This window comes from Chaetura pelagica, unplaced genomic scaffold (genome assembly GCF_000747805.2).
Source record: "Chaetura pelagica isolate M959 unplaced genomic scaffold, ChaPel_1.0 scaffold171, whole genome shotgun sequence".
Lineage (NCBI taxonomy): Eukaryota > Metazoa > Chordata > Aves > Apodiformes > Apodidae > Chaetura > Chaetura pelagica.
This window is the reverse complement of record NW_009952066.1, coordinates 372947-387235: the sequence shown is the minus strand read 5'-3', so window position 1 is coordinate 387235 and position 14289 is coordinate 372947. Positions and strand designations below refer to the sequence as shown.

Here is a 14289-nt window from a genome sequence, read left to right as displayed (position 1 = left end):
AAAATGAACCCACCTTTATTCCCAGTACTAGCAACCAGGCCTCATTCTCTCAAAGCCTCCAACTTTAAAACTCAGTAGACTCCTTAATTCACAAAACACCACCTTAAATAATCTTAAAAAGATGGACTATATTGACTAAATTAAGTTCTGGTTTCTTAATCATGCATCTCAAAGAAGAAATAAAACAGCATGGTGTTAGCTACATGTCTGTTATATGTGTTTGGATAACTGTGTTTTGTCAGACTGGTCCAAGCCAGGAGCAGATATACTAATTTGCTTATCAAGCACTTTGAAATAACCAGTGAGAAAAATGAATGACATATAATGTGCAAATATTTTTCATATAAAAAGACAGAAGTCTAAACATAAACCACCAAAATTAATAATAATCTGTATTGCTTTCAAGAGCATGCATCTTTAAATTAGTTTACTCTTTTGTCAACTTATTTATTAGGGATTTTAATAAATTATTGTGTCTTTAGGATAAAATATTTATTTTATTACCAATAACATTTGTATAATAATTACATGTTCATTAATACTAAACAATTCTGCTTATTAGAATACATTTGTCCAATACCACTGATATAAACCAGTATACAATGTTGTGAACACAAGAAGATGAAAACTAAATAATTTTGAAAATAAATCAGTTCTAAAACAGACCTTTGTAAAAGATAGCTTTAAAAATTGAGTTTTTAAAAACATATTATTCTAGTGGCCATTGTGCTAGATACAGTTAGCACTTTTAAGGCAATACATGTTCTGAACTCTGAATTGCTCCTTTTATTTAGTTGGAGATCCCAAACTGCTTCAGTGGCAAATAGCCTAGCAAAATAGGGCAAATCTATCTGGAAGTCAATAGGAAGCAGAGCAGTAAAAGATAGCCTTAAGCAATTTTACATTTAAAAGCAACCTACTTATGACAAGATACATTAATTTCAATAGCAGTAAAAACAGACAAGAACATCTATCCCAATACTGCATTAGTTTAAAACTACTTATTACAGAGAGAACTTCAGTGATTTTGAAATATTACCAGTGTCATAAATTACAGATTGAGACTTCATATAATCAGGGATTATGTGCCTTTAATTTTTCATTGACCAAAATCTATCAGAAATGGGAATGTGATAGCTTAATGGCTTCATGCTTAAATCTATGCAGACTGCAAACCAGTTGTGTCCTCTCTTGCCATCTGTTCCTTGATGGTACTTAATGATTAAGTCTAGTATTATAACGTACACAAATTTTAAATATATAATTGTTTCAATGTATTTGTTAAGTACAGTGAAATGCTGAAACAAGCACATTGGAGAAAATTCTACACAAGTGTACATCTCAAAATGTAATAAATATTGACTGATACTCTGTATTTTATCTTACAGTATACATCTCAAAATGTAATAAATATTGACTGATAATACTGTAAGATAAAATACAGAGTCACTTTTACACATAAATGTTGCTTCCCTAATCAAGCACATTTTTTGCAAAGTCCCTTGAATTGGAATGATGATGCTCACTCTTGCTCTGTACCAAATATTGTAATAATTACTTATATCAGTATTTTTTCTAAATTTCAAGTAATAAAGCAGCATTTCTATTATTTACTCTTAGCAAGAAAAAAAACACACACTAAATGTTTTTTATGAACTAACTGAATACAGTATGTCCTTTCACTGTGAAAGCTAATGTAAAACCAGGGCCTTCACTGGAGAATAACTGATAATCTCCAATTTGCTTCAAACATTTGAAGCAGCACCAGACAAAGCCACTGAGACAAAGTACACTGAGGCAATGAAGTTATCAGCAGCACCTTTCCATATGGGACAAATGAGCACTGACTTCCACCAAGGTATTGCTTGGTAAGTTTTGAAATCATCAATCACAGTCAATCACTGTCTGCAGGAGTTACGGTACCAAAGAATGGGGCAGATTCTGAAGTACAATATTGTCAGTGTCTGAACCTTGTGATCACCCACATTTTAGAAACGGTGGTACAAGATGCCATACTTCTAACTTCTCCTACATCTACCAGTATGACTAGCTTCTGTCCTCAACAAGTATTTCCATGCTAAATCTATCAAAAAGGAAAGAAAGACAATTTTTTTTCCTACACTTCTGGCACATATTCATCAGGATTTGTGTTGACAGACACGGATTTAAATGGATTACTTCCTTAAAGAATAACTCATGACACAGACTATCCATTGCTGAAGCATGCAGAGAACTAGGCACATTTTTCTCTGAAAAATAGATGGCAATAAAATCCTTCCACCTCTTGAAGAGCATCATGCCAGACATGCAAACCCTGAGGCTGTGATGTATTGATGGTATCAAACTACAGTATGGCCCAGTGATAATATTACACAACACACACACAACCACTACAGTTGAAGAGCCATGGTCAGACTTGTTGGAGACACCAGGGGTGTATGTTCTGGAGTTGCTCAAGTGTTGACTTCTGAAGCCTGCTTAGCCACTGACTCTTTTCACCCTTATGCAGGATCCACTGAAAGGATGCTCTGGTCCTAACTCTGAATGAGCAAGCAAATGCGCTTTATATACTAACCACTCTTCTTGGTCTTTATAGTGGGCATTTATGACATTCTACTTCTTACTTGAGACAATACTGCTGTTGGAGCAGCAAACAACGCAGTTAAAATGTTCACGCATTTCTGCAGATATCTGCTCGAACATCTAAAGGTATCATTACAAATGCAGATATCCTTTACCATAAAATAAGGTGCATGTTGGTAAGTCAATTTAAGGACACTTTGCTAACTTTGCACTTTGCAAAGATTGACTATGTGTGCCAAAATTTCAAAAGATGTATCTAAGTTTTTTTGCCTCATGCTAAATTGAGTTTTAGAAGTAGGTCTAACATCATAAGCCTTGCCTAAAACAGCATTTCCTAGGATTATGTCCAACATCATAAATTAAGGAGGCTGAAGCTCTATGCCTACTTAAAAAGAAAAAAAAAAAAACAACACAACCAAGTGGCCTACAACAAATGAACTGGCTGGTGGGGATCATGGGGAACACTGCCAAGAACATGAGTAGATACTGAGCACATGCAGACAGCTTTCCTACTCCCTGCCTTAGCTCTGTGACATCTGACCAGACTGAACTACTCACAGGGTAGCTGCACAGTGCTTAAACTTTCTTGTTGGCGCTCACAGCAGAGGAGTTGCCTAATTACTCATGGTTGAAGTGTGATAAAGTAGCTGTATCTGAAGCAGTGCCACAAGCCTTTGTGCCAAGTAACCCTGTCTCTCCCTTCTCCATCAATATCAACCTGCTGTGCCTCATGACCTCAGGGCTGACCTGACCAATAACCCTGCTGAGAGGTCCCACTGTTAGTGGTATTATGTGCATGAAGAGAGATCCCCTCACATCAGTACACTCCCAGGTTTACAGGTGAATGTGTAAGCAGACACACAAAATCATAGTATGTTCAAGAGGTCTGGTGACTGATACTTGTTTTCTCCCATTCCAAGGTTTTAAAAAAGCAGAGACCAGACCAACCTAAATTTCTTTTTTGTCCTTTCTTTGTTCCTTAATAGTAATAAGGAAGATGTATGCAGGTGAGCAAAATGTAGAAGAACGTTAACAGAGGAAATAAAAGAGTTCACCTGTCATTTACTAAGCACACACTTGTATCACTGAATTAACACCCCCAGAAATCCATACCTTCCAAGATTACAGAGCAGCAACTGTCTTTATCATCACATACTATCAAACAACTTTACTACTGTTTCAACTTGACTATCAAATGTACTATTTTCCTATGACAGTAAAAGGTACTATATAAAACAAACAAAAACCCAAAGCAAACCCAACCAAGCAGCTTTCTGTCAAAGACTGAAAATCGCAGATCATTGCTCACTGCAGCGAGGAAGCCAGGTAAGCTCCCAGCAGCAATCAGTGAGAATGTGGAGCACCCACTACTCCACAGATAGCAAAAGGTAAGCTTGCTTCCACCAAATGCCACCAGAAGTCCCACTGATAGAAGGGAAAAATCTATAGGATTCAGAGCATCATAAAACACTTAATATTTTCACATAAAAGAAACACTCCTAGGTATTAAATAATTGAAAATCCCTAGAAGAAACAACTTGACAAACAAAATGCTTTTTGAGCAAACAAAAGATATCTTACAAGGGTCTTCTTGCTTTGGCTTTTTGGGGATCATTTTTTGTTTGTTTTTTGTGGGTTGTTTTAATTGTAAAAGGCCTATTAGTGAATACTGTTTCAAAAGGCAGAATGAGACTGAACAATACTGCTTGCAATATACTTTCCAAACTGAACTACAACAAAAGGGCAGCACAGGATCCAAGATCATACTGTCTACAAAGAACAAGCAAGAAGGAAGATGGACACACCACAGAAACAAAGTATGGAGGATAATGAATAGTTTTGCCTTGTACTTTAAGCACTGTATGTTATTTTCCCTCTCAGGGTCAACATTTTTTACTTCTCAAGTGAGTTCAAACTTTAAGATCTATTCAGTCATATACTAATTAACAAAGTAACTGAAAATTATCTGACTTTGTCATTAACACCTGAATGAAACTGACTATTAAAACACTGCAAACATTTACACCTACAATAATCCTGTGACAATAGTAGGATTAGCTTTATGTAAGTAAGCACTCAAGAGATCTGGATCACAAGATGCAGCACAATTTGATACCAAACATCAGAGGGCAAGGAAGTGAGAAACTTTCTACTGTCTCCCTTGGAAAGAACATTCTGCAAACGTACAGGTAGTAGTTTGGAAGAAACATTAGAAACAGTTATGTAAGAAGCAGAATGGGGCCAGAAAGTTGTCAGAGAGGAAGCAGCAAGCAGCACAGAAGAGAAGCAAACACTCCTTGCCCTTAGCAAATGACATTCCTGGATTAACATGCTAAGACATTTAAAATATGAATATACAGGAAAATAACATGTAGGATTTAAAAGCAATACACATTTATGGAGTCTTCTTTATTTAAGCTTTTAAAAAGCCCTTTTAAGATATCAAGTTTGTACATTAAAATTTTTCTCTTCTATCCTAACCAACTTCCAACACCAAAGCAGTATGTATTTTATTTGATAATCATAGCACTATCAAAAATAATTTCTCCTTTGGAAGACTTAGAAAAATGTTCACTCATTTTATTCTTTACTTTGAACTTGCTGAAGCTATAAATTCTCAAAAATGGTACTTTAGATTCAAAGTAGTCTAACCAATGGTAAACATCTCAGCACACAGAAAATCCTGATGTGAGTTCAGCCTAGTGAGATGACACCAAAGCTACCTGAATAGTGCTGTTTTAATGACTAAAATGATCTTAAGTTGTAAAAGTAATGCCATGTAGCTTTCCATTAAATACTTGTAGTTAGAACACTGACTTCAGAATTTCCCTTTCTTATGAAGTACAATAAACCTTCTATAAGTAAATTAACAACAAAATATACATCTTTTTCTGTACCAATTTTTTGACTGTTTTTGGACTAGCCCTTGGGTACAGATTATTCCAGACAATGAGACAAATCCAAACACAAGGCTCCTGGATATAAGCAGATTGCCACAGAAAATAAGTTTAATTTCTTATAAAAAATTTATTCATGTGAGCAACTTCACTGCTTCAGCACACTAACTGAAATGTGTTGCAAATTTTGTATGCACATCAATTCATGTACAATCTCCTACTGATTTAGATATAAATAGAGCAATACCTGAAAGACCTTACCCCTGTTAACTACCTAAAGCTACAAGATAAGCATATATATAAGGACCTGTAAAATAAGTGCATTTTTTTCATCTTAATGCATTAATATTAATATCCTTTAAAAGTGCTTGTTTGCATCTTGGCAAGTATGACATTTGTCTACATTCTAGCATATCAATTCATACCTGTATTTTATTTCTGTCTGCCATACACAATACTCTAAATATACAGCAAGTATATTCTGAAGCTACCAGGAAATTACACCAGGCATTTTTGCTCAAGGGCTTATTTAAGAAAAACAAAGATACCACACAAACAAAAACTAGAGCAAATATTCCCCTGCAGCTTAAAACAAGATACAATTATGTAATAAACCTAAGTGGACCTTATCTCCTATCACTATATAAAAGGAAGCAAACTTTAGTGTATCTAAATGTGCAATACAAAGATTCAGGCAACAGTCAGGAATATAACACAAGGCACTTGAGAGTTCATCCCTTACTAATTCCCAATCCGAAAGCACAATGTCTGAAACTTTTTGCTTTTTCCTGGAGATAAGACAACAAGAAAGCACACAAACTGAGTTTGGGTCAAGCAGTGCCATGCTTCCATTCAATGCCTTGACATCAGTTAGTCCAGTGAAATGAAGCAAGGGCATTTAGTAAATTCTGCTTTACAACAGCTACCCAAAGAGGCTACGCCTCTTTGGAGCATCTTAAGGCATAAATACAGGACTCTTTAAAACAAAGCACACAAACAGACTTCCACATAGTTAGTACCCAATAATCTCTGACCACTGAAGTCATGTGCTCTAACAAAGCAGCATTTTGCAAAAATGTCTTGATCCCTAAATAATTACTACAGAGAAAAGTGGTACAGTATGAAAGAAAAGGAATGCAACAAATTGATATTTGATTTAGAAAAAAAGGAGGAGGAACCAAAATCAAGAGGAACATATGAAAGAACAGAAAGCTAAAAAGCCCCCTTCTTAACAGAAGAAACAAATGAGGAAAATCTAGAAGTAAGCTTCTCAAATTTAGCATAGGATTAAAATGTACTTGATTTAGCAACCAATTTGTCAGTTAACTACATTAGGTTTTAAAAGAAAGATCAGAGCACAGAAAAATACTTTGCAAAGTACTGTGGTGTAGAGATTGCCAAACTAGCCATGGAAGCTGAGGAAACCCAGCCTCGACAGTGAAGGATGGAAGCTGATCAGCTCCGTTAAGATGTTGTAGCTAACCTAGAACTCAGGAGTTTACTGCTGAAAATACTACCAAGAAATATGGCACCACTGTAATGTGGCTCAAAGCACCTCAGCCACCCAGGCAAACTAACCCTTCTGGTGTAAAAACCAGAGCAAAAAAGTTTGAGTGCTGTCTTTCTTCACAATACAGGGAGCCAGGACAGCAGCAGTACATCATGGGTAGAGCAAAGTCAGCACTGCAAATAGAAATATTACAACCAGCCGTCACTGGAAAGCTCACCCAACCTTTAAGTTGGGTGCTGCTAAGGGCAGATGATGATGCTTAGGTAAGCACAACCATCACCCCTGAACTGCTAAAGCACTCAGCACAGTCAGTAGTGCGAAAACCAGAGGTGATTTCCTCTGGCTCAAGATCATTCTCATGGCATTTCCCACACAACCCTGTGAGTTCAGCTAAAGCCAGCTCTGCCTTGTGTGAGAGGAGCTCTGTTCAGTAGGGCCACCCTGTGCTCTGTGGCTCTCCTGTCATCTTGCTCAAGCATCTATGCCCTGTAGTCTTCAATGTAGTACATGAGTCTCTACACCTAAAACAGCCTTAACCAAGCTACATCATAAAAGGAGACAGCTTGTCAGTACACTCTTTATTCCTGACAATGAAACACCTAAAATACATGCTTAGGGAGCTATTAGTAAGTTTATTTCATTATATTTATTTCAAACCACATAGAATGTGAGTGAAATGCAAAATACTCTGAAAATAAAACTCCAACGCTGTAGTGAATTGTAGTGTTGTTTCCTTGACAGTACATTGTCAATGCTGAAACAAGTTATTTTGATTTCCACTAAGATTGTTATTTATGGAACAGGCAGAAACTCAATACAGCACCAGTGTAAGTATTAAGAAGTGTTTTGTAACTCAATTTTTATTCCCTGGCTTCAGCTAATAGCATAGACTAAGGATGGGATAAGTAGTAGTAGGCTACCAAAAGAAATAAGGAGACAGAGTCAAAGAAAGATACTCAAGATAGCACATGAAGAAGAGAGCAACAAAGTAGTGCCTACAGGCAGAGGAAGATTAGGTAATTTACTTCCTGATCTTTGAAATACTGCAAGAAACAAGACTGTACCACAGAATAGTTTACTGCATGGAAATAGAGTAGATAGGATGAAGGAAAGTGGACATCAACTGTGAAAAAGCATACAAAAGTATTAAAATACAGTAAAACACAAAGCATAAGCACAGATCAAACACTTTAAGCTTTCCAACTTCAACCCACACTTTTAACAAAACCCAGCACCTCAGAAGTAAAGTATTAGCCTATGTCCACCTAATTTGCCCAATTCAAAGCTCATTGCAAGCAGATGTTCAAGTCTAAAATTAATCATGATGACACCTTTCCATTTTTTATAATCAAAAGGTTTGAATTCCATCAGTCTTGATCATGGTGCACATTCTACTGGACTGTTTATTAAAGAATTTGCTTCTTTACACAAAAAATGAGTGCTATAAATTCATCTTTCCTTAAGAAAAAACTGGGCCCTGCTGATGCAGAACTACTTTGAAGAGAACAACTCTCATGAACTACCAGTGATACCTACCTTGCGTTTGTGGAAGCCTGACAGAGTATGTTTGAAAAGCGTGAATCAAATCTATTCACTTCAAGAAAGTGAGAAAGGTGCAGACTTCATAATATATTATTTTTTTCTAAAGCACGTGGTCATATTTTTACTACCAAACTCACCAATTTCATTTTCCCCAAAATGTGTTGTTTTTTTTTCATTTCCCCACCCAGCCAGAACCTGTATATTGCTATTTGGTCTTCACAAGAAAGAGTTAATTGGACAGAGTGCATGTTCCTGCGCTCTTTCTCAGAGCCAGGCAGCTGGCTCAAGCACTAGAAATAGAGTCCAGTTTTCAGGAAAAGATATAGGCAAGCCAGAAGTATGGGCTGGCAAGCTCAACTGTTTGGAAAAAAGTGTACAACTAAAGACTAAGAGCTCAGAAAAGGAGTCAATGAAGCTGTCTACATATTCTAGGCACACACCACCAGAGTGGTGGAAGAAAATAGTCAGCCAGTCCACCTGGAAAATTCTATGGGTGTGAAAGGCCTGCATGAGGACCCAGCTGCTGAAAATCAGTGGGAGAAGGACAAAAACAGAGGAAAAAAAGGACAACAATAAAATACTTCATCCTTTGAAGTAGTTTTTAGCACATCTGGATGAAACAACTGATATGGGTAGCATCTAATAATACATTAAATTAACATAAAAGTTGTGAAGAGAACACTGTGAGGAAAGCAGAGAGGTTTTCCACACTAAATTAACTCAGTTTCACAGTTTGAGTCCATACACTACTGATTCCGCATACTCTGTCCAATAGTTCATTTAAAACAGATCCATTTCCACAATTACAAAGCACACTATAATAAAACCATTAAAACTAAAATTCAGTTTCAAGACTTTGTTACTTGACCAATATTAATGGCAGTGTTAAGTGTAATAAAAGTCCCAATCTTGTAATTACTTCCAGCTGTCTATTTTGATGCAAAGAAACTAGTAAGACTGTTGTCAGGACTACACAACTTCCAGCATTTCTTAGAAAATCCTATCAGAATTCAATTAGCAAGCATCAGAGAACAAGATCTATCAGAAATTAAAATAAAAATCACTCTGAAAAGTAGTATTTTTGTAAGAATGCTTTGATTTTCTTCCATCAGAAGAGTATATAAAGTGTACAACACTAAGACTAAAAAAAAAAAGTGAGGTGTTGTTAGTCAGGTTCTGGAAAAATATCTCCAGGACAACTATATTTTACTGTAATTTCACCTAGATGGACTAATCCATTGGATTAAACTGTTTCATTTATTTTAATAATTACAAATTTTACTCAAGTACATCAGCACTTCATAACAGTAGAAGAATTACCATACAGACGTACGATAAAGGTCTGAAGTATTCTTGGCATGTTCCTCTACCTCCCTGCCATGGCAGAACACCAATGCATCTATTGCATTCTGATTTATTTCCAAGAAGCCTGACCCCTTTTTGTATCAAAGAACACAAAGATAAAGGCTCAGATTTAGAAAGACAGATGGGTTTCTATCCAGTGGCATCAGATACTGACTGATCCCAGCAGAAGGTAGGTAACCTAATACTTTTGAAGAACTGAACCTAAATTTAAACAGGAAATGAGAGACATTTTCCCAAGTTAGGAGCTAGTATCGTAACAATGGAAATCTCCTTAATAAAAAATAAATTTTTCAAAAAATAATAACAATGTCAAAATCAAGATATACAAATAATGTAATGAATTCTTCTCTCTTATGTATGAAGTACTAATAAACTCAATGTTGATAAAACCTAGCCATCTTGGTACCATTATCCTGCAACTATTTCAGTACCGACATCTATTTTCTCTAAATCATTACAACTAATGAAAGTAAACATGGTTTAGACAAACACAAGGAGAAACAAATACCATACTAACAAACTCTCACTTGTAGCTGACGGAGGGTGGGATTAACTCTTTTTTTAACTGAACAAAAAACCTTCTCTAAGTAACAAAGCGACTTTTTTTGATTTTACTGTTTACAAACCATGCCAAATGTAATATTACAATAACTTTTATGGTCACATAATTTTTTTTCAACACTTGACAAAAATAAAGTATTAAAGTATATACAAAGAAGGAACACAGCACCTCTAACAGCTTCCTCTTGTCCATGCTTTTTAATGCTCTTTTAAGTAGCTAATGGTTCCAACTGTAAGAAACACCAGCACATCACAAAGTCCTTCTCTGACAGGTATACACTACCTGCATTCTCACACCTAAACACCAACAGCCTTAATCTCAAATATCTCAAAAATAGTATAAATAGTAAGCCACATGTAGCACAACTCATGAAAAAAAACCCACAAAAACAACTATGTGCTTTCCACATATTTCTACAAACAGAACTCCTGGTGACTTCTGCAAGAAAAACATTTCTCTATGGCTTCTAAGAGTGCCATAGCTCATATGCACAGATCTCTAGTTCTCATGTGAAATAAGTCATTGAGAGCTTTAAAAAACAACAACAACAAAAAAATATTCCAAAGACAAATACTTTGCTTTTGAAGCCATGTGATATAAATTTTCCTGCCACATTTCTTCAACATAGGGTAGTTAAGACTGAAAGGAAAAAAACAAAAATACTAATAAAATAGAACATATTGAAATGATTAAGTAATACTGACAATTAGTTGGAGCTGTATCTTCTAAATATTTTTTCAAAATAAGATACGTGTTTAATAGGTGGATATTCAAAATGAATAGGACTAGGAAGTTAACACAGGTTTCCACAGTGACTTCACCACAGACAGAATCCATTTGCAAAACATGAAATTTCCTTTCAGTCCTGGCAAAAAACCCCAAACAAATAAAAAACCTTTAAAATAGGAATACAATTCTGGAAACTTCAATTCTAAGTAGTAATCAATTGTACCACATTTTGGTCCCATCAAAAATAGATTTAAAAAAAAATACACCTTCCAGTGCAGTTACATATTTGTATAGTTTGTGCACTAGTCATTTTACAGACACTTCTAATTTAAGATGCATTGGAATTGTTCTGACTACCAAAAGATTTTATGTTAAATTCACACCTCCCATACTTATTTTTCCAAAATAAACTACAGTAATCACACTATGGGGTAAAAGATGCATATACGAAGTCAAAGCCAAATTCAACACACAGTGCCTTAGAACTGCCATGAGAATGTTCCCTCTCTTCAGCTTTACATTTCACATACACGTACCCCACATAATGTATCAGGTATCAATTTATACTACTAGTATTCCAAAACCTTGCTGTGAAAATTTGATTTAAATTGCATTCTTCAAAATCACCTTGTGCCAGTTCCAGTACTAAATTTACCTCCCAGCTATTAAATATTTTTACCAAATAGAAGCTCTACATCTTAAATACATGGCCATAATGGAAAAGTTACTTAATTTACATGTAGTCCAATAAAAATGGTAAAATAAAAATAGCATGCTTCAGTGAACGCATTCCTTAAAATTCTTATAAAAATATGCCAGAAATACACTCAAGATTGTTTTTCAGGAAGTTCAATTCCATCAAGTTTTCCACATTTCTCAGTATGACAGAAGCAAATACTTGAAATTTTAGTTGCAAAAAGTAGGTGTCAAAGAAAATCCTGGTTTCAAAAAGATGTGAATTAAAAACTTAACTGTAATAACATGTAGATCTTTTACATAGATCAGCTAGGCAAGCTGAACACCAACAGCGAAAACTTTTAAAATACTAAATATGACTAAAATCTATAAACAGAGTAAAAGGATGCCCATCGCCAAGCAGTGTTCCTGAGGAACAGCTGCCAACACTAGCTGCTCACACACTGATATACCTATCCAGCCACCCATAGGCCTACATTGCTTCATACCTAAATAAACAAATTACTTATTTATCTGTAAAGACCTAAAATACAACAACAACAAAAAATCTGTATGGAGAATTTTTTTCTACTAGTAACATTTTTATGATTATATCACTAGACACTTGACAAAAGTGTTACTCTCTAGCAGAACAGTAGTAGGCAACATTCCAGTCAAAACTATGATTAACAAAAAGTCGCTGTAGTTCTTAAGAAATTTTTGTAACAATCAGAGTTTTCAATGAACAATTTATAAAACCATGTAAAAATGTTTCTTCAGTGGTTCATAGCCAGAAAACATTCTATGCTCTCAATTAAAGTTCCAGCTTTACTGCACAGCTCTCTACTCCAATTTGGAAGTGTGAAAAATAAAGCAGAAAGAGTTAAAGGATGGTCCGTTTGCTCAATGAACAACGTTATGTGACTTGCATACCATCCTTAAGTTGTATCTCACATGAGTTAAGATCTGTATTAGAATCTTATCAGACAGACAAATTTATCAAAAAATTTGTTTATGAGCATGACTTACAGTAGAATACACTTTTATGCTTCTCAGTGGTAATGTGGGAAGCTACAGTAATCCAGTTTTCCAGTAAATTCTATGTATCGTGATTCAGCCTGCATTACACTACACATCCTGCAAACACATCACTGGGACATTAAACTGCAAAGAGCATCTGCTATCCTCCAAACTCTCCTCTTGACTGACCACATGACTACTTCAAACATAAAAGACATTTGCCAAGATCAGTAAGAATTTTCATAAGGAAGCAAAACATACAAAAGGACCAGGACAACAACAAAGAAGTAAAGGCAAGGCACAACTTGCACACACTTACATTTGCAGCATGACTTCGTTCAGGAACACGCCATCCACTAGCGCCACATATTCTTCCAGGTTGGTCCCATTTCCTCCAGCCAACGGTCCAAACGTCTTAACCTAAAACATAACCATCACCACCGTGACACTAACTCCACCTCACTCTCTGCGGCAAGGCATTTATCCTCAAACAATGAGCAAATAAATGAATGATGTGTCAGGAAAAAAACGAGTGCTTACCCAGGTGACAAGAGGGCTAGACATGAACTGCTCCAAAAGGGGTGTGAATATTTCGTTCTCCATTTTACGAAAGAAACAACATCAATGTAGCTCCTCTGATGCAAAAAAAATATGGGAAGTCCTTCACTGTAGCAACTCTGAAATGCCCCGAGGATTCAGCTGGAGTAAGTGAACCCCATTTTTATGCAACAGTGCAGCAGCAACAAAAAAAGTCAGTGCACTGGCAACCGGGGTTTATCTTCGTCTTTCAAGAAAAAATACATTTGAAAGTCCATCTACGCGTGTCTCAGCCTCTCCGTTGATGCCGTTCCCTTTCTACATGCCGAGGGGCAGAAGGAAGGGAGGAGGGAGGCTGCCTAGCTACTGGGATTCTGCATCAGACAAAAAAAATAAAGGAAAAATCTGCTTTAGCAGCGGCAGCTCCTCAGAAAGGAAGGAGAAATTCCAGTAACACTCCGCATGCTCATCCTGCCCCTTCCCCACACACACACACACACACAAAAATATCAAAATTTTTAAAAAAAGAGATAATCCCACAACCCAGAGGGGGAGAGACCCCCACCCCCACTCACAGCGAACCCCCCCGGCTGCTTCTGAACACAAGGGAATCTTTCTGCCCTCCCCGCAGTGGCACAGGCAGCCCACCGAGAGGGAACCAGCCCCGCGGCAGGGATCACAGGCTATTTTAAATCAGTTCCCCTTTCCGACCCCTTCCCTTTTCCACCAAACTGCGCCGCAAGGCAGGGACGGGACCGGCACACGCCGCCTCGCCCCACACCCTCGCCCTTCCCCCGCTTCTCCGGTCCCCGCCCCTCAGCCCTCTCCTCGCCCCTCCTGCACCCCCCGACCCCTGCCCAGCCCTAGCA

The 14289-nt window shown here is 36.7% G+C and overlaps 1 protein-coding gene across 2 annotated transcripts in view; it reads right to left on the bottom strand.

The window, feature by feature from the left end:
* Nucleotides 1-13486, bottom strand: part of CCDC88A (coiled-coil domain containing 88A) — a 74526-nt gene extending 61040 nt beyond the window's left edge. For both annotated transcript variants that reach the window (XM_010004565.1, XM_010004573.1), the window contains exons 1-2: nt 13424-13486; nt 13203-13303 (exon numbers count right to left, since the gene is read on the bottom strand). In XM_010004565.1, the coding sequence (XP_010002867.1) occupies nt 13203-13303; nt 13424-13486 (164 nt within the window). The remainder of the gene's footprint in view (nt 1-13202; nt 13304-13423) is intronic.
* Between the last annotated feature and the right edge of the window lie 803 nt (nt 13487-14289).